The 21,446-nt window shown below is 41.2% G+C and overlaps 1 protein-coding gene across 1 annotated transcript in view; it reads left to right on the top strand.

The window, feature by feature from the left end:
- The window catches only part of DPYD (dihydropyrimidine dehydrogenase), an 865,232-nt gene that overhangs the window by 474,533 nt on the left and 369,253 nt on the right, over positions 1 to 21,446 (top strand). The window contains exon 13 of the mRNA XM_019501664.1: positions 1,196 to 1,411. Within this exon, the coding sequence (XP_019357209.1) occupies positions 1,196 to 1,411 (216 nt within the window). The remainder of the gene's footprint in view (positions 1 to 1,195; positions 1,412 to 21,446) is intronic.

Raw genomic sequence — 21,446 nt, 5'->3', positions numbered from 1 at the left:
GCAAACCCCAGCTAGGGTCTGGGGCCAGGGAGGGGGGTTAAACTTCCTTTGAGTACAAAGCTGTCCTGCCCTGCTAAATTTAATGCTGGCTGTGACTGTGGACTACAAATCCTAGAGGCACCTGGAAGCAGGAAGAGGAAATGAGCAACTCTGCAGAGTTCTGCTGCTGTAATTGTGGACTGCATATCTCAGAGACCTTGTGGGCAGCAGGAAGAGGAAGCAAACACACAGCCCATGCTGGTTATATGCCAAAGAGCCCTGCTCTAGTGCCCCCCACTTCCTCCCCAGCTTCTGGCAGGCATTTGGCTGTATTTCCTGGATCAAAAGTGAATGTCTGTTCATTTGCTTATTGGTTCAATCTTTGCAGCTTAGACTAACCTGAAAAGACCAAATCAATTCAGCCTCAGGCTTTTTGACGGTCTGTACTCACCCCAAGAGATGAGTGAAATAAAAACAAAACAAGTATCAGCAACTCACATAGTTGTTCAACAGTTAAGATTTTTCTAAATTACTGGAGTTTCTTCCTCCTTCCTGTACAGGTGTTGTGTTTGGTGGGTTTGGGAGGAGGGGCAGGAAAGCTGTGCTTCTTCAGGTTCTTATTCATAGGCTAGCCAATTGCCCGTCAAGAATAATGGGGTGGGGGGAGGGGCATAGAGGACAGGGGCTGGGATGGAGTGCTTCTCCCACCCTCTGTCCGGTCCTCAGCTCGGCTTCAGAATCATGGCGGTGCTCCCCCACATTTGGAGCACTCTGATTGATTGGCTGTTTCAATCAGCCAATCAGAGTGTGAATAAAGTGTTACAGACAGACAGACTTAGGCTTTTATAATATTAGAATCTTTAAGGCCAGAAGAGATCACTGTCATTGTTGAGTTCTGTGTTTCCCAAAGGTTTTGTACCAGTGGAGTGCTGTCAGGCCTCTTTTCTTGTGCTTCATGCATGACAAAGGTGATAGGACTTTTCTGTATTAAGAGTCTGTTTTTTATCTCTGTTTTTACTGTTAGTAGCAAAGGCATAACTTCCATCCATCATGATGGCAACATATGTTCAGAAATCATATGCCTTTAGCTTTTCCAGTCATTTCCATTTAATACTTTGCTTTGCTGTGGATAAATGAACTTTATACCCCATATTAACAAGAAATTATATAAATGAACATAATGAAAATGTTTATTTTATACATTTATTTTTTACAGAACTTATATGGATCTGCAGTTTCCGCTACCCCAGAACTACCTCTCTTTTATACGCCTATTGATTTAGTAGACATCAGTGTTGAAATGGCTGGACTGAAGTTTCCAAATCCATTTGGTATTGCCAGTGCAACTCCAGCTACTAGTTCTCCGATGATTCGAAGAGCTTTTGAGGCAGGATGGGGTTTTGCTGTCACCAAAACATTCTCTCTGGACAAGGTAAGGAAATATTTTTAGGTGTATTTAAGTCTTAGTCATTTAATTTGCTTTTAAATTATTTCAGCATTTTGAGGATATAACTATTAGATCCAGTGAATTAAATAGCTTTTAGGATTCTATGAATATTCTGTTAACCTTTCCAGGGCCATCATTATTATTATTGCTATTATTTATTTGCTTCTGAAAGCATGTGCTTGCAGTTATAGAGATCATCAAAGAAAACTGAATGAGCAGTTAGACAAAGAATAGCAGAATAAGGTCAAGTGAAGATGTCAAATAATCAGGAGGGTGAGGATTGGCTAACTTTTAGTGATAAAATGTTTGGTAATATTAGCTTTTTGTTTTTCCATTATGACATAAACTTTCTCTGTTTATTGCACAGCCTTACCATTACCAGTCATCCAATTTCTTTTAGATATTACAGTGCAAATGGGTTTACAGGAGGGAATTGAATGCAAGGGCAATAGAGAGAATAAATAGTGGCTTTTTCTAATGGCATGTTAAGGTCTGTCTGTGTGTAGAGAACTGCCAGGATGAAGGTAGGAAAATGTTTGTGCAAATATTGGGTACATACATTAGTTTCTCTATGTTGATGATGGAGTCACTGGTCTGGCAGAGGGAATAGAGGCAATATATAACAAGTCAAGGATAAAGATGTAGGGAAAAACAGAGTTTTACTTGAAGGCCTGGAATGTAAAGCCAAGAAGCTTCACTCTAATGGAGCAGAAGTCTAGAGGTTTGTGAAGGAATTAATGTCATGACAGGTAAGCATGATGGGCTGGCTGGAAGGTCATCTTTGTTGTAATATTTTGTATAGACTTGATGTACATACCAGGCATATTTGGGAAGAGAAGAAGGAGTGTTCTGCAGTCAAGACTGAAAACTGAAGGTTTGAGCAGGGAATTTAACTGCAGATGCTAAAAGGCTTTACTTACAGTCTTGCATAATATTGTGGATGGTGCTGGCATCAAACAGAGTAGCAGACAGTAAGAGGGCGTGAAGAGTGTTTGGGAAGGAAAATGACAAGCGCAGCTTTGGCTATGTTAAATGTTCATTTACTATGAAACATTAAGTAGAAGGGAATTGAAACAGAAGAGGTGCAGGATTGGTTAGATAGAGATTTAAACAGAGGGAAGAGGAAGATTTGTGTGTCCTTTTGTATAGAGAGGGTAGAGAAATCCATGTGAGTAGATGAGATTGTGCTTTGGCTTTAAGGTAAGGGGAGTGGGGGTGTGAATGTATTCCACTGTAAAATACATTTGGCCAGATTTTGATTGCAGTTATATAAGCAGCGTGATGTACATGTCATAGAATTCTTTGCTACTCTACAGACAGCAGACGTAACAACATATGTGTAACAAGAGATCCTGATCTGATCTATGGGGTAAAACATACAGAGAAATATCTCATTGAAATACTTCAGTAAGGAAGGATTTAATTGAAGCTATCCATTTTTGCATAATTATTTCACTGCCTGAATTGATGACATGATATAGCAAGTATTGAAAGGTATTATTAGATATGTTGCTATAATGCCTGCAACCATGCCATCTTGCACTGTGACTGACTGTCAAATTCTGTAAGCTAAGCAAGCCCAGGTTAGTTTACTATATAGGTAGGAATCCTTGAAAGAACAGGAACAGGTCTGTGCTGCACAACTCACAATAGTGTTACCTAAAATTACTTTTCTACCATTTATTGCAATAAGACAAGTCTCACAGACACTGAGCCACAATGTTTGTGAAGTGCTTTAAAATACCATGTCAGGGGCTACAGAATGTAATTGTTTTAATTTATAAATCCAATACAGTGTTAATGCTGCACAAATAAGTATTTCAAATGGAAAGAAAAGGTCAATGAGTTGTTACTTCAGTGAGTGTTACACAAAGACTTTGTTCTCAGTCTGTTTAATACAGAAACAAATAATCAGAAGTTAGTATGGAATAATATAGTTCAGTATAATTTACATTTCTTTGATCTCTCTATTTTTTCTTTGTTCCTTTTTTGTAAAGTTAGCTTCGGGTTGTATAAACATAAATTTGATGTAATACTCATCTAAGAGCAGAAGACTTTCTGGGCCTGCAATTTAAGTGCAACCAGATATTTATTAGGGCCGTGCGACGCTTTGGTAGCCGATTCAATTTGGAGGAGATTCAGCCCGATTTGGTGGCTGGATCCCCGAACCTGAATCAAATCAAATCGGGAGACCCATTAAAAGGTCCACATTGAATTGGAAGCCTTTGAATCAATTTGGAGAGATTCGGCGCTGATTCGGAGATTTGGCCATAGACTATACAGGCAGCACTCCTCGACAGCACTGGACACAGCTGCCTCCAGCTGGTAAGTCTGTTGTGGTGGGCATGGGAGTGGGCGTGTGCCCCCAGATCTGCACGAGGCAGGCTGGGTCAGGGTGCACTCCAGGAGGCTAGGCCCAGTCGCCTGCCATTGGACTGAGGTTCACGGGTTGGGTGGAGGCGGGGCTGTGCTCCGAGAGCCAAGCCCCTGCTGCCAGACTGCATTCTGAGGAGCAGGTGGAGCCAGGGCTGCACTCCAGGAGTTTAGCCCCAGCTGCCCACTACCGGGCTGTACTCCAAGGGGCAGGTGGACCCAGGGCTGTGCTCCAGGCAGCTACCAGCTGGAGGCAGCCACAGCCCAGAGTGTAGCCCTGGCTCTGCCTGCCCCAGAGAGTACAGCCTGGTGGTGGGGGCTTGCTGGCCAGAGCGCAGCCCTGGCTCTGCCTGCCCCACAGAGTGCAGTGGAGTTAGGGCTATGGGGGGCCTGCAGCCACCCTAAAACTCCCCATATCCCCTGCCACCAGCCCCACTCCAATCCAAGTGCATGTCCCCACCCACATGCCCTGCCACTGATCGTCTAGCTGAGGTGGGTGGGGCAAAACCACAGCTTGTCCAGGAGGTGTAGGGAGGCTGGAGTGGCTTCCGCCGCTGCACTCTGCTTTTCCGTGGCAGCACAGTGGCACCATCCTGTGCCTCCCCGCCCCAGCTGGGCAAGCGGTGGGAGGGCATAGTCCCCACTCCCAGTGTCAGCTGCCACCCATTCAGAGCTCAGTCCAGTGCAGCCCACCCCATGCAGATCTGAGAGCACATGCCCGCTCCCATGCCTTCCCAGACCAGTGGCAAGAGCTGGCAGAGGAGCCACCGGAAGAGCAGCTCCCAGTGCACAGTGGCATATAGTGATGAGAGTCCCTATCCCCAAGTCCCATGCCCCTCCACCCCAGCTGGGCAGCTTGTCCCAGCCTCAATCCCTCCCTCGCTGTTGGGGTGATGATCAGCCCCCCCACGCCCCTTCCCTCCCCCCTCCGCCCACCACAAGAGACTTACCAGCTGGAGGCAGCTGTGTCCAGTGTTGTTGAGGACAGCTACCTGTATAGTCTATGGCTGAAACTCCAAATCATTACCAAATCTCTGGATCCAAATCAGCCAAATTGAATCGGGACAGTGATTCGAATCACCAAATCAAATGTGTCCCTCCAAATCAGCCAAATCCAAATCCGAGGCAAATACTTGCTGCTTTGCACAGGCCTAATATTTATATACTAGCCAATTGCCTGTCATGAATGACGGCTTTCAAAGAAGTGTTTTCATGGCTGGCCCTGAAGAGTGGCCCTGTCCCTGCCCATTCTGTTGCCCCTCACTGAGAAACCACAGCCACCCCAGCCCTTCTGCTGCTACTCACTGACCCCAGCCCTGCCAGTGCCCCTCACTCACAAAACTGAAGTACCCTACTCCCCTGGACCCTGATGGTGCCCCTCGCTCCTGACCCACAGCACCCTGGCGCTGCCAGTGCCCCGCACACTCCCAACCCACAGTCCCCCACCCTGATGCCCCTCACTCCTGACCCATAGCCCCCTGAACCCACCAGCCCTGCCAGAGGGGCCCCAGCTGTCCCCATCTTCACTGTCTGAAGCGTGGTGGTTCTGATACTAAACTTTGTATTAACAAGTGGCAGTGGGTTGATTCATACCCAGAGGTAAATTCAAACACTCTGTGACACCTACTTGGCCCTAAATAACTGCACACATGCTCCCCTTCAAGGACCTGTTACATTAGTGCCAGAACAAAGGAAAAATGGTCATCAGTTGGCAGCAAAATGTGGCCAGGCCAGCAGCACAAGGGCCAGTGCCTGTGCTTTGCTTGCAGAGGCTGAGCAGCCATGAGATGCTGAGGGGGGCACGGGAGGAAGGGCGGGGAGGGGCCATGGCCAGGCTGCCTGGTGCAGTGCGGCAGCCCCATCCCAGGGCAGGAGGTGCCACAGCCTCCCCTCCTCTTTTCTCCTTTCCTTTCCTTTCCTTTCCTTTCCTCTTTCTACCCCACTGCCCTCCAAGCCCCCCCGCCCCTTTCCTCTCTGGAGAACAAGCAACCCACCCCTGCTCCCCCTGCCCTGGCCAAGGATTTTGCTGTGCTCCAGGGGTGGAAGCAGGGGGAGGTGATCAGAGGGAGCAGGGAGCACTGCATGGGTCTGCGCACCTCTGTAGCTGCAGGCAGGTTCATGTGTGCTTCCTGCTGCCTCCAATTGCCCTCCCCCTGCTCCCACCAGTGGAGCAAAGTCCCAGACATTGCTCAGATTTAAAAAAAACCCACCCTGACTAAGATCAGAGGGCTTAAAAAAGAGGACACAGATGTATGGTAACCCTATCTTGGCAATGCGTGCACACTTTTTTCAAAAGCATTACCGACAGACAGACAGACAGACAAAGCCCTTTATTATATCAGAATTTATACAAATAAGACTGTACATTAGTCCTCTGTACAGAGTAGAAGCCCTGCTTTGTGACAAGTTTCCCTACTCTTGGATACACTAGAGTTTGGCTGGTAGTAGAGATTAGCATAGTTTAGGGGGCCCGAATTTAGGCATGAACTTAGGCATGTTCTTTCTTAAGAGGTGCCCTCTTTTTGACCTGTCACTGCTAGAGTATGAGTAATTTGACTTCCCAGCAGTGTTCTATTAATGTCTTATTGGGTTTCCCGACTGTGACTTGTCTTGTTCACCAGGTTTACCTTGCTTTTCCTATGCATAGCACCCTCTACCTGCCCTCTGCAGACTGAAACCTGGGGCATCCATTTTATAAGCAGCAATTAGTTCTTTGGCATTTCAGAAAAAAATGGGTGTGTGGTGGGCTGGTTCCCTGATGTATTGCTAAGGGAGAATATCTAAAGGATTTGTACAACCTAGCCATTGACTACTCACAGTGAGGTGACAATGAGAAGAATAAAACAGAGAGAGTACCATTGCATCAGGGAGCCTAATAGACCTGTTAAGAGGGAGAGGGAGTAGTGAGTTGAGTTATTTTGGAGATAAGGGAATAGTTTTTACAGAACTGGGTCCAGGATTTTATAAAGGGGGACATGGGAGAAGCAACTAGTGCTGCAGGGGTGGCTGCACCCCTTGCTCCCAGCCTCCTCCTTCCTCTCCTTCCCACCACAGCTGGTAGAACATGCCCCAGGAACAGCAGCTAGAGACTTTAAGTACTGAAGAAGATAAGAATTACCCCCAACCCTCTTGCCCAGAGGCCCCTCCCCTCCCTTCTCCTCCCCTTCTGGTTCTTTCCTTTTCCATTCCCCCCTCACCTGCCTGAATGGTGGTGGGCAGGTGGATAGGTTCTTCTTCCCCAGGCTGGTGGGGAACACCCATAGGGAGCAGGCAGGGAGGAGGAACTTACCTGCTTCCTACCCCTATGGGTGTCCTGGGCTAAGCCCAGCCTCCACACACCCTGACCAGAGCAGGACAGGAGGTCCTCTCACCCCCAGCACAGCGGGGACACCTATATTTGGGGTGGGGGGAAGGAGGCAGAAGGGGACGTATCTCTGAGCATGGAGGGGAAGGGAAGTGGGGGGAAATGCATACTTTCTTCAGGATTTAAAAAGTCCTGGATTGCTGCTCCTGCCACATGGCCAAAGAGAGGGGTGCAGTCACCCCACTGCACTCCTCTGGGCCTACCCCTGACTTTTATACAAAAGCTTTTTTCCCTCTGTAAAAAACTTGGTGGCTGTCTAATACAGGGTACTGTACTGTTACTTTTTCCTTTTAACATTGTGCAGAATGCCAATATGTCTCCATTGTTGGAAGAACATTGTAGCTTTGATAGTCCAGAAAACCTGGACCTGAGGAAGGGTACCTTGTACCTGAAAGCTTGTCTAAGATATCTTCCTATTATACAGTTGGTGTTCTAAACTTTGAGCAACCCAGAAAGTTGTGTGCAATTTTAGTTCACCAGAATTATCTTCTGGAATCTCAAGACACCAGCTCTTGCAGCCTATGGGAGGAATGTCTGTCATATCCATCTTATACATCAGCTCTTCAGTCTTAGTCCATAGACTTTAGTTTGTTCTTTACTCAAATAATTCATGTGGCCACAGAAAGAACTATAGTAGAGCAAAATTCCTTGTCATGAAACATTAGCTCCCTTCTCAAACAGACAACATACCCTGTGCAGCAGAACCACATTAGTTCTAATGTATCTAGAGCCTTCTACTTGTGGGCTAGGGACAGACATTCAAAATGCCTGAATTCGTTCAATCTTTGCAGGTTAATCTAACCTGGCTAGGCTGAACCAGTTTGTAACTGCACAGATATCCCCTCTGGACTGACAAAATGCAGGAACATCCTTGCAGTGGTTCAGGCTAGAAGTTAGGGGGCACTAAAGCATCCATCCCTTCCCTTCTGCAGTGTTGAGCTGAGGTTGGGGGGGGGGGCATGGCTAGGTCCCAGCAGGACTCTCTGATTAGGGAGCCCTCCAACCCCCCTCCGCCTGCTGCTCCTGACCACTGAGGGAGCTAGCAGGGAGTTGATAACACAACATTTAACACCCCATCAAGAAAACAAAAGCCTCTCTCATTAGTTCAAGCTCTTGTTACACAACTTTTTCAAAAGAAGTAATGGAAGGACATTACCAGCTGGCCTGCTGATTAGCTCCAAAAAGCCCTAAGCAGACACTATCCTGTCTGCCTTTGTCTTGTCTGCCTTACACAGACCCCTCTCAGCATTAGCTAGCATACCGCATGCTGGCTACTATCTGTGCTGTGGGAGGGGGGAGTGGGGAATCCTTGCTTAACCAGGGAGTCCTGGGTTGTGAGGGTGCACAGGGAAGCCAGGCAGACTCTGCTGTGTCTGCTATCTCTGCCGGAGCTCCAGCCACGGAGCAGAGGGGAGAGGCCAGCTAAGGTCTCTGGAGCAGAGACCCCCATCCAGGGCTGCAAAGCATCTGGGATGCTGAGGGCTCTGGTTTAAGTTAAACCAGGAAGAGTCTGGGACAGATATTGCATAAACTGGTTTGACCCAAATTGGTTAAATCCGATATTACATTTAACCAGGTTTATCTCAAACTGTTTCAGCCGTTCTCAAACTGGTTTATGTGCACTGAACATCTGTTCTGTTACAGGTATCAACCAGTTTCTGATGACTTAAATGAGTTTAAGTGTAATGTCTGTCCCTAGCCATGGGGTATAGGTTTCAATCACATGTCACCCAGCAAGCATGTTCTTAAGCGGCACTTAATTATAAAAGGAACATACAGAACATAATATGAGTCATAGCTGAACTTCTCTCAGAATATTTATGCACTTAAATTCACTCTAATTTATTCAGAAAGTACTAAGTCTTGCAGTATACAACTGTCAGTGTAAACTGGATAGTGGTAAATAATCATTTGTGGGAGTTTTCATTACAAAATAAATGATATATTTAAAAATTGAACTAATTTGTATCAGGTAATTTGATCTCTTTTAGAAATGGGGATAACTTCACTTAAGAAGGCTTTCAATAAGCTAGGAAAATGAAAGAGAAAAATACCCAAAGCTGGCCCGCATTCTCTTACTTCTCTCTGTTTGCAAACTTTATTTCCCTCTTTTGCACTTCTGTGCCTGAAATAGTATTTTTGTATTATTCAGTCTCTTCTGCAGAAATACTGTGCCTTAATTATCTTGATAAGAAGTTTGAGAAAAAAGTTTGAGGGAGAAGAATAAAATAAAGTCCAAGTATAGGATTCAGTTAATAGTAAGCCTGTTTATAATATATTTTGCTGTATACCAATCATTAGTTCTTCAGAACCATCTTCTCTGAAAAATGGAAACTATCTGAAATAGGAATAATCTCTTAGTTTAATTAAAAAATGGTAACAGCTGGTTCCTTTTCAATAGAATTGTTACATTGATTCACTGGAGATTTATACAACTTTTATCTAGTATTAAGTAGGATTCCGTACATAGACATTTACATTAAATTCTGTGAGAACAAAGTTTTAGGAAGACCATGTTTAAATTTATGATTTTAAATAAAAATGTAAGAGGTATCCACTAAAAACTGTATTTATCTATGAATTAGTTCATTTTGAGCCATACACTTATTGAAAATCTGTTACTTTTGTAAAATCATAGAATCACAGAAAATTAGGGTTGGATGGGACCTCAGGAGGTCATCTAGTCCAACCCCCTGCTCAAAGAAAGACTATCCCCAATTACATCATCCCAGCCAAAGCTTTGTGTAGCCAGGTCTTAAAAAGCTCCAAGGATGGAGATTCCACGACCTCTCAGGGTAACCTGTTCTAGTGTTTTACTATCCTCCTAGTGACAAAATTCTTCTTAATATCTAACCTAAACTTCCCTTGCTGCAACTTGAGACTGTTGTTCCTTGTTCTGTCATGGATTAATTCAGTCTTCAGGGATTTCCTTGTTGCACTCTTTTTTTCTATGGTAGAAAGAGAAAAAGTAAGTGGAATGGCAGAAATGTTTGCTTTGATTTTTTAGATGCTTCCTTCAGTTGTAAAAATTTAATTTTGATTAATCAGAGACATCTGTCTTTACTCTGTTGTGACATCCATTGATTTGTGATGCTGTCGCTTTCAATAACTTAGAAGCTGTTGCCTTTATTAGGAGTACCAGCAGAAATAAATGTGTACAAACTTCATCTTAAACCCTCAATGTTTTCTCACTTTGTAGTACAGGTTGTATAGCGAATTAAAAAAAACATAACTGCAATTAAAATTAGAGTAAATTTCTACTAAAATGTTTCAGGAAAGTTTCTAATCATAGTATATATCTGTATAATCTGTAGAATCTTGAATATATTTTCAAAAACCATTTCTCAATAAGAACCATTTTATGTAAGAAATTAATGAATTTACCCAAGAGATAAGAATTTCTGTTTACTGTTTTTCAATACACTGATTTATACTTCAGTCAGTTGTATATTTATTTGGTCTGTACCTCCCTGTATAATTATAGGTGGTAAAAAAATCTAAACACAATGAGACATTGTTTTCCATAATATTAGTATTTCACTGAAGTGAACCTGTATTAAAAGATGTATATTTTTGTATGATGTTACAGCATGGTAATTTAGATTAAACTAGTTATAATTTATGGTGCTAAGCCAAAAAGCTATTTAAGATGTATTAAAATGCAGAACCGTGACATTTGAAATTCTGATGTTCCTAATATGACAAAGGTTATTCTATGGAGTTTTGCTATAATATGAAATATTAATATTTCACAATACAGTTTTGATGAAGTACAATTTGCCTAGCTTGCATATGATAAAGAAATTAAATGCTCACCAAGGGAGTTCAGTGAGAATTAGAGCCCAGCCTGAACATCTGCTTGAAATTTTATTATCCTGTCCTACTGACAGCATCTATCCCTCGTTGTTTTTCTAGATTGACAGCTGAATATTGCACTGATTTCTGCAGCAAATATGTTTGGGTGAACTTTGTTTCCTTTTTTAGGAATTTAGAACATGCTTCTGATTTTCTACTTATAATTTTTTTTTTTATACTCTTGACATTTGTAGATGCCAGATTGAGGTCTAGCATGCTGTAGCAAAGATAGACCATTGACTTGCAACGAAATGCCAGTTGATATCTCAGTAAACAGAAATATTACTATTCTTTATTGTGTGGCCTGTATGAAAGCTGTATGGGCTTTCTTTGGGGAGACAAATGATCAGATTGTTAATGTCAAATATAAAAAAGACTGTTTGCCTTTCTACTAAATAACATCAAAGACAACTTTTATTAACTACATTCTTGAACAAAAAAATGAGCTTTTTACAGGATTTCTTAGCACACTAAGCCTGCCTGTGACTTGAATTATTTATTATTTTAAAAAATACTCAAATAAGTCTTAAAATATAAACTGTGAATTTGAAGAAAATTGTAATGGTGGATATCAATCACATTTTATGTCTGACTGCTTTTAGATTTGGATATGTAAAGTGTACAAAACAAAGGAAAAATTATCTTGGGGACAGAAAATAGCATGCAATAATACAAAACAAATCTTATAATTAAAAGATTGTATTTAACGTGGATGTTTTAAATATAAAAATGTTACTCAACAAAAAGCAGTTTATGCTGTGAATCTCAGCAAAAGACAAAAAAAATCTTTCTTGTGCATTCTCAACAACACATTTTTATGGTATCTTTGGTTTAAGAACTAAATTCACTGCTGCACTTCCTCTTACCCCAGCCCTGACAGTTTAGAACAGCCTAGAGGCTTGCTTTTTAAAGCAGCTTCATAGGCTGCTCTAAACTCTGGCAGCTTTTAGTCTCCAAAAATTGTGTGCCAGCTGAGGAACACCACAGTGCACTGCATTCCAGCTGGTGCCATTATCTCTTCCCACTATGCCCCCTTATGCCATGGACAGCAGGGGCATGGCAAAAAGACCCATTAAACCAACAAGCCACATCTTTGCACTGGAAGAATTCCTATCTGTGAGGGTGTAGGCAGTCTCACGTAATGCTGGAACAATACAATCGAAGTAGAGAACCAGGGAATCTGGTCATTTAATGTAGTGGGAACTTAAAAAAAATCACAAGCTAATCTCTTATGTAGTGTAACTACTGAAATCCCACTGAGCACATGTAAGACTTAAACTGCTGCATGTCTCATTCCCTGTGATGTCAGTGGATTTACAAAGGTGATGAATTTGGCCCTGTTTTAAAAAATAATTTTCAGCATTAATAATTCAGATTGTATTTGCCAATGAACATGTCAAAATGTGGAAGGTAGTGAAGTATATTTGTGAAACAAATGTTTGGAAGTCCTCTGACTGAAATATCCCTCTATATAAAAGGGGTTTCTTGTGATAGTATTTATAGCATCAGGAACTCAATAGTCATTTTATGGCATATTCCAAAGAAGAATCACAGAGATGGATGTGGCATGGTAGGTGTTTTTCTAGTGAATCTGTACACATCACAAATCTACAAGCACAGATTTCTACAAAGATCAAAGGGCTTCCTGTTCTCAGTTTTCCTCCCAGTTTCCCTGAATTAGCAAAAAGAACCCAGCTGGAGAGTTGATCCTTCAGTCATATGCCTGGTGAGCATTATAAAAACCCTAGCATTTGAACCAGAAAGCCCAGATATCTATCATGGAGATGATCTCCTCAAGGGTACAAGGAAAGCTGGGTGTGAGTGGCCGTGTGTGTAAAATGTCTACCAGAGGATAATTAGAATAATAGAATCATATAAAATGAGGGTTGGAAGGGATCACAGGAAGTAATCTAGTCCAACCTCCTGCTTAAAGCAAGACCACCTCCAACTAGACCATCCCAGCCAGGGCTTGGTCTAGCCAGGCCTTAAAAACTTCCAAGGATGGAGATTTCACAACCTCTCTGGGTAACCTGTTCCAGGGATTTACTACCCTCCTAGTGAGAAACTTTTTCCTAATATCCAATTTAAATTTCCCTTGCTGCAAATTGAGACCATTGCTCCTTGTTCCGTCATCTGCTACCACTGAGAATGGTCTACTTCCATCCTCTTTGGAACTACCTTTCAGGCAGTTGAAAGCTACTGTTAAATCCCCTCTCAGTCTTCTCTTCTCCAGACTAAATGAATCTAGTTCCCTCAGCCTCTCCTCATAAGTCATGTTCCCCAACCCCCCTAACCATTTTTGTTCACTTCCACTGGACTCTCTCCAATTTTTTCACATCATTTCTGTAGTGGGGGGACCAAAACTGGACACAGTACTCCAGATGTGGCCTCACCAGTGCCAAATCAATGTGAATAATTACTTCCCTCAATCTGCTGGTAATACTCCTACTAATATAGCCCAATATGCCATGAGTCTTCTTCACAACAAGGGTACACTGTTGGTTTGTATTCAGCTTATTGTCCACTGTAAGCCCCAGGTCCTTTTCTGCAGAGCTGCTGCTTAGCCAGTCGGTCCCCAACTTGTATTGATGCATGGGATTGTTCCTTCCTAAGTGCAGGACTTTATACTTGTCCTTATTAAACCTCATGAGATTTCTTTTATATCCAGTCCTCCAATTTGTCAAGGTCTCTCTGAATATTAGCCCTACCCTCCAGTGTATTTACTTGGTATCATCTGTAGACTTGCTGAGAGTACACGACATCCCATCTTCCAAGTCGTTGATGAAGATACTGAACAAAACCAACCCCAGGACCAACCCCTGAGGCACTCTACTTGATACTGGCTACCAACTAGACATCAAACCACTGATTACTACCTTTTGAGCCCAACAATTCAGCCAGTTTTCTATCCATCTTGCAGCCTATTCATCCAACCCATACTTCCTTAGATCGCTTGTGCGAATATTGTGAGAGACCATAACAAAAACCTTACTTAAAGTCAAGATATATCTTGTCCACTACTCTCCCCACATCCACAGACCCAGTCATCCCATCATAGAAGGCAGTCATGTTGGTCAGGCATGACTCACCCTTGGTGAATTCATGCTGACTTCCTGATCACCTTCTCCTCCTGGAGAACCTACTCCATGATTTTTCCAGGGACCAAGGTGAGGCTGACCAGTCTGTAGTTCCCCAGATCCTCCTTATTCCCTTTCTTCAAGATGGTCATTAAATTTGCTTTTTTCCAATCAGCTAGGACTGCTCCTGATCACCACAAGTTTTCAAAGATAATGGCCAGCAGCTCCGTAGTCACATTGGCCAGCTACCTCAGTATCCTTAGGGGTATTTTATGCGGCCCCATGGACTTGTACATATCCAGCTTTTCTAAATAGTCCCTAACTTGTTCTTTCACCACTGTTAGCTGTTCCCCTTCTCCCCAAACTACTGCCAGATGCAGTTGTCTGGGAGTTAACTTTGCCTGTGAAGACTGAAGTAAAAAAGGCATTGAGTACTTCAGCCTTTTCCACATCATCTGTCACTAGGTTGCCTTTTCCCATTTAGAAAGGGACCCACACTTCCCCTGATCTTTCTTTTGTTGCTGATATACTTGTATAAACCCTTCTTGTTATCCTTCACGTTTCTTGCTAGGTACAACTCCAGTTGCACTTTTGCCTTTCTTATTTCATCCCTGCATGCCCAAGCAATAGTCTTATTCAGCTTTAATTTTCATTTTAAACTTATAGTTTCTATTATTAAACAGGTGTTTTATGCTAATTTGTCATAGTAAGCAAATTCAGAATGGCACTTAGACACAATCTAAATTTGGCCTTTAAGCTTTAGTTTTGGCAGTTTGTAAATACTAGTGTACGGTATACCAATATTTGAGAGAACTTTCTATCATACAAGTTAAAAAAATTAAGGAGACCGATTTTGCACTCATTTATGCTAGTATAAATCAAGAACAAGTCTAACAAAATCCATGGATGTAGATTCAGAATATAGAGCTAAATGTTTTATAAATAAGCGCTCTGAAGTGGGAGTCCAGTCTATACTGAAAATATCCATTGCTTTAGGTAGATTTTATGACACTACAACCAATGAGGTTGTATGTGTGAAATGTAGCATGCCTCAAGTGAAAGTATTTCTTCAAAATACAATTTAGAAGATTATCAGTGGTGTTAAATGTGCAAATCTTTTCAATTAGCTAAATATTAGTTAAAATCTCAAATATATTTCTAAACACCTTATGTTTATAAGATGTTTCAAACTAAACAAGCTATTAATCCTGTATTACTTTTGTATAATGTGACTGATTCTTGTTAAACTATTAGCCAAGGTGTTTTTCTTTTTGCCGTTTTTTTCTAACATAGTTACAATAAGTCTGATTTCCCAGAATTTCCAAGCCATCTGCAGCTCCTGTTGACTTAATTTAGGGAGCTTAGCACTCCTGAATAACAGATCCAATATCAGAAAAACACAAATGTAACATGCTCATCTCAAATATTGTAGTTTAGAATTGATTAGCTTATTTAACCGTATAACCTCTGAGAAAACATATAGAAACCTTAACAAAATCCAAAATAGCATTCTATAAGAAAATATTTCAGATAAAAATATTGGGTCAGTGTAAGTTAGCAAGTGATTTCTGAAAAGTAGATTTCTTTTCATTTTAAAATTAGAATTTTGTTAACTGTTTCTTTTTCCAAGTGATTCAAGTAAGTGATTGTGGGCACTTGCATCACCACGGTATTAATAATATACTTAATCAGACGTGTTAGCTTTTCCATATCACAACCCATCAGAGCACTGCTTTTAAAGTTAACATTACGCCCTTTATCGGAGGCCCTTACTGTCCACCTAGTTTTATTCAACAGAATAGATTTATGTAATTTTTTACAAGATAAAACAGCTTCCCCCCATATTTTTAATCAAAACACTTACCATGTTTTTTTCACCAGTTTGTTCTGAGTGCTCTCCCCTCCCCCCATCATTTATTTCATATTCAAAAAAGGCTCCCATCATAAACATTATTATATTCATGGTAATGTTAACTATCAGAGCAGTAACATTGACTTCAGTGGAACATTGTATTTACTTAAACATGTATATACTTGCTGAAGAATCTTCATGATCTGATCCTAACACTGTATTTTTATTGCATCGTTTTAGCACCAAATCAATTTGAAAATAATCTAAAATGTATTATCTCTTGCTTTGATTTCATTATTTTTTCTATTTCATTTGCTTATATTGCCCTCTCTTTTTTAATCAGTTTTTCTCCAATTTTCCCATTATGTTAGTACTTATAACCCCTCAGATCTTAACTTTCTCTTCTGTCTACAGAAAAAAAAAGAAAAAATAATTAAATGATAAATGCAGCAAAGGCCAGCCTAAGCATTCTTTCATGCCATAATTTTAAGGTACTTTATGAAAAGAGAACCCATACCTTTTAACAGTAGCACATGAACATTATCAGTGTAGGTAATGGAATAGATCATGTCTGCTGGAATATTGCCTCAATTTAACTAAAGTTTGACTTTAAAATGGGTCAGAATCCTGTGAAGAATCTCTTAATTCAATTGAAACCTGTTTATGTATGAATTTAGTTTACATAACTAAATTTACATATGCAAGGAGAACTGGTTTTGGGCTTGGACAGGTGTTCAGTTTCTCCAGGGAGAGTCCCTGCTCTCTCTGGAGAAACCACAAGTGTACAGAAGTTTATAATTTTTCTCCCAGAGTAAAATGGCTACTCAAGGAGAACAATAACTCAGGAACAACCCAAATGAAGGGGTTCCTTGGAGAATATCTCACCAGAGAGAGAACTTCTGTACAGGCAGCAGATGCAGGGCTGACCTCTACAATTGCAGTGTGCTTTGCTTCTTCCTCCCGCTCCCACAGTGGGGAGGGAGAGCATGTATCAGTCTCAGCCAAACAGGGAGCAGAATGGGTCAGTGCTGAAATGCTTAAGGGGCATGTACTGCTCCTGGCTTGTTCTCTGCCTGAATCACACTGCAGCACTTGGGTCCAGGGAAGCATACAAACATATGTTCTGCCCAACCTTCACTGGGCTCCAGCACTGAACAGGGGAGGGGAAAGGCTGGATGACTCGCCTATGCATGACAGACCCCACCTCCACTTTCCCTAACCCCAGTTGATCCCTGCCTACATTCACTTTAACCACCTCCCGCCCCAAAACCCTGTAAAGCTCTCTGGGATACATGTTGTAGCAGCCCCATGTCCACCCTACAGGCTCTTCGCTTCTCTGTCTGAACTTCTGTACAGGTTTTTTCCTCAAGAAAACAAACCTGGGAGAGTTGTCCTGGATGATTTGAATGTGTGTATGCAGCCATAATTTGTTTTAAACAGATATCCTGCATTTATACATGTATTGAGGTTGTCCAACGAATTTTAGTTGTGCTAGTGCAGCTTCTGTAGAGGAGCTTTCTGCCCACATTATAGATTTTGAATACCCCTTTTTTGCATTTGACTAAATGTTTTAACATTCGATGTGTCCCTAAAGGAAAGCTAGACAACTGAGATGTGACTCTCCAATCCATTGCTTTGGTAGATTTCTGCTTATTTTATTGGATTTAGTTCTGACTGACATTAGTGTGAGAGCAGAATTAAGTTAATATATTTTACAAAGCTATTTGCAGAAAACAGTCATGGATTTTGGACTCTGTGGTCAACAAGTGGATTGGTATGGGTAAATCTTGGAGTTAATGGTAATGGGAGGGAAGTGCACATGCCCATGGCACATCACCCACCCAAATTGCACCAAAAGTATAATTACTAGGCAAAAAAGAGTCTTGCTGTTATTTTAATATATGCATTATGACACAACATAGTAACCTATAACCTTAAGTACAAATATGCACTTCTTTTAATGCATCATCTTTTAACTTTGTGTTCCATTTATTTATCATGCTTACATTAATGATATTGAATTATGACCTAGTCTACAGCTCTTGTCCACCTCTGTATAATACAAAACTAATTCAGCTGCCTAGTCTGATTTTCTCAGGGGCAGTTCAGAGTATAAAGTTGTTAACTGCAATGCTAGCTTAACTATATATGATATACCAGCTACCAACAAAACTTGATTATTGCTCTTCCATGCATTTTGCAGTATGTTGTATAACTACAGTTTACAATGCACTTTTTTTCTGTGGCCTCTGTTTTTCTGACTCTTACTGTAGTTCTATGGAATATAAAATGTTTTATCACTAAAACATGCCATGAATGTAAAAGACATAACAATGTTTGGTAGTGTCTTATTTCAGCAGCTGGCCATCTAGTATTAAAAAATCCAAGCTAGAATGCAGTTCAATAACTAACCGGCAAAGTATTCATTTTTTTCTCTTTTGTTATGTAATATTATTCACTTCTCTTTGCACAGAACTGTTGTACAGGGGATTGAGAGTGCTAGAATCATGGTGGTGATTGTGTACTGGAATGTGTAGAGTAGGGAAGGCTGTCACAGCAGTCAATAAGATCTGAGAGGTGTTGACTAATTGCCTGCTAATTACACAGTAAATTGTCTAATTAAGCTGATGGTTAATTAGGGTACGCTTGCACAGCAGTCTTGTGGAATTTTTGTCTGATGTCTGGGAAGCAGCTTGTATAATTGGCAAACTGGTAAGGACTGGCAGAGAACATGACTGGAAAGCACACTGCCAGTAGATGACAGAATAAGGATGCATTTGAACAAGGGTTGTCATGTGAACACTGAGGGGTTTGTTAGCCTTCTACAGCTATATGGCAGTGGACTAATTGAGAAATTTATCTAAGAACTACTGGAAGCTCTGAATAATATAAGGCTTAAGCTATAATATTCAGAAGTGAATGGTTTGCTCTTTTTGTGTTTTACCCAGCATGTGATGTTATGTATAAATATATTTGGTGTGGAGTTTTAAAAAGATGCTAACTAATTATAATAAATAACAGCTACAAAAAGATGCTGCTGCTAGATTTTTACACAAGTGTATGGGTATTCGCTGAAATGTGTTTATAACAAATTATGGGATTTTAACACAATAGTAGAACAAAACCTTTTTAAATAGGGCATTTTAATGTTACTATTGCATTATTATATCAAACATATGAAAATTCTGTTCATTTTCAAAATGATATTATTTCCAGAGATGTACAGTTTCTAGTTATTACATATTAATGATGTTGGAAGTAACATTTTTGTTGGTTAGTATCCTTACCAAGCATCATAAACACTACTATAAATGTTGATGTTGGCTGTCCTTAGCAATCAATATATCCAGCATTATATACTTCATGGAACAATATAGAATAATGGTACTCTGGGTTAAGTTTCAATTAGTTATGCATAGCTATTTTATGATAAGAGAAACCATCCATAATCAATTCTAACAATTTTCTAAAGAGGTTTTACTACTATAAATGGGGTGTGTATGTGTGTGTGTGTTGCTGTATCAAAACAGGTGCACTGTGCAGGACTGGGCCCTATGCGCTGCACAGATTTAATTTGGTCTTTATATATTAGGAGAAATACATAAGCAGCTATTTTACGCATCATGGATTAAAGTAAATATGAATGTATAATACAAGCAAGAGGCAAGGACTTTTGTAGGTAATATCTTTTATTAGACCAACCACATGTTTTGGATAGACTGAAAAGGCAGGGTAGATATGCACCTTTGTAGAACAACTAAATAAGAAATCCACAGAGAGAGAGAGAGAGCACAAGTTTTTGTGAATCCAAATTTACTTCATCAGATCCTGTGATAGGACATCTTAGAGCAGAGTATAAAATGGAGTGAGTGATTAAGCAGGAAAGCAGAAAGGAGAGGCAAGGAGGAAGTGGGAGGGTAGAGTGCTGTGAGAGGCATGCAAGCAAAGAACCCATAGGAACAAAGCAGTCACAAAAGCTAATCCTGGTAATAAGATAAGAACCTGTAGTCCCTGTTTGAACCATACTTAACACAGTCCAGTTCCTTGATTCAATTTCTTGTTCAAACTAATTTTAAAAAAATTTCTGCCTGAGAACAGCAATCCTGAGGTCAGAGATGGAGGGTTCAGGGAAGTTGAAGTGTTCTGTCACAGGCTTTTGTGTTTTTTTACAGCTGATGTCAGATTGGTGTCCATTCATTCTTAAATCTGGAGATCACTGATATAGATAGCAGATGGGTATTGTAAGCAAGTGATGGTACATGTGAGGTTGGTGGAGTTGCAGGTGAATGAACCTTGGATGTTGTACTGTTTTTTATAAAGTCCAGTGTTTATGCAGTCTATATTGATGTGGGACACAGCAGGCATTTGGGACTATTGCAAGGCCTGGTGCCTCAGTGAAGATGGAAGTTCTTTGTTTTGAGAGACACCATTTGAGATCAGGTGCTATGTGTAAGCCAGGACAGGCCTAACTCTAAAAGATCTCTATCTTGAGATGGTCATCCTTTTCCAGGAGGGGTTGGAGACACATTAATGATGCATCTTAGGTGTTGAAGCTGGAGGCTTTCAATGACAGCCAGAGGGATTCTGTTATCCTTGTCTCAGGGTTGTTATTTTAGCAGGTTGAACAGAATCTGAGTTTGGCTATGTTGATTTGAGTGGCTACAGTTTTGGGATTGTATTGTAATTGTAAGAATCCATGTTCCAGATCCTTAAGGTGTTTATCCCAGTCATTGGGATCTGACTAGATCCAGCTGTAACATAGAGCTTGGCAGTAGACAATGGGTCTAGTAGTATACTTAGGATGAAAGCTGGTGGCATGAAGGTAGCTGTGGCAGTTAGTTGTTTTCCAATGCAGTGTGGTGGTGATGTGGCCATTGCAAACCATTACTGCCTAGGAAATGAATCCACTGCATGGAGTATTCCAGAGTTAGTTTGATGGAGGGGTGGAAGTTGTTAAAGTCTTGGTGAAATTTCTCTAGAGAGTCCTTCCCATTTGTCCATATTATGGAGATGCCCGTGATGAACCTGATTTGTACTGGGAGGATGAGAGAGCAGAGGAAACAAACTTCAACATTGGTTATAGATATGTTGGCATACTTGGGGGGGGGGGCATACATGTGCCCATGGCAGTGCCATTTTTTGTAGGTATAAGGAGTCCCTAAACCTGAAGTAGTTGTGTGTGAGGATAAAGAAGGAGAGCATAATGGATACAAAAGCAGTTTTTTCATCAGGAATAATGTTCTTCATGGCTTGTAATCCATTCTCACAAGGGCTGTTGTATACAGAGATCCATGTTGTGACATCCATGGTAGCTAACGTGGCATTTGCTGGAAGCTTGTCAATAGAGCCCTGTTTCTTTAAGAAATGTGTGGTGTTTGTCAAATAGTTGGCAGCTCCAGTGGCATAAGGTATTAGGATAGAGACAGCGTAGCCAGAAACTTTGTCTGTGATGGTTCCAATGCTATGGGGTGTCCTGGGCTGGGTGTCCTGGTGAGGGTT

This window comes from Gavialis gangeticus, unplaced genomic scaffold (genome assembly GCF_001723915.1).
Source record: "Gavialis gangeticus isolate Ggan-Ray unplaced genomic scaffold, GavGan_comp1, whole genome shotgun sequence".
NCBI lineage: Eukaryota > Metazoa > Chordata > Crocodylia > Gavialidae > Gavialis > Gavialis gangeticus.
Note: the sequence above shows the minus strand (reverse complement) of the source record. Positions and strands in the feature narration are given on the sequence as shown.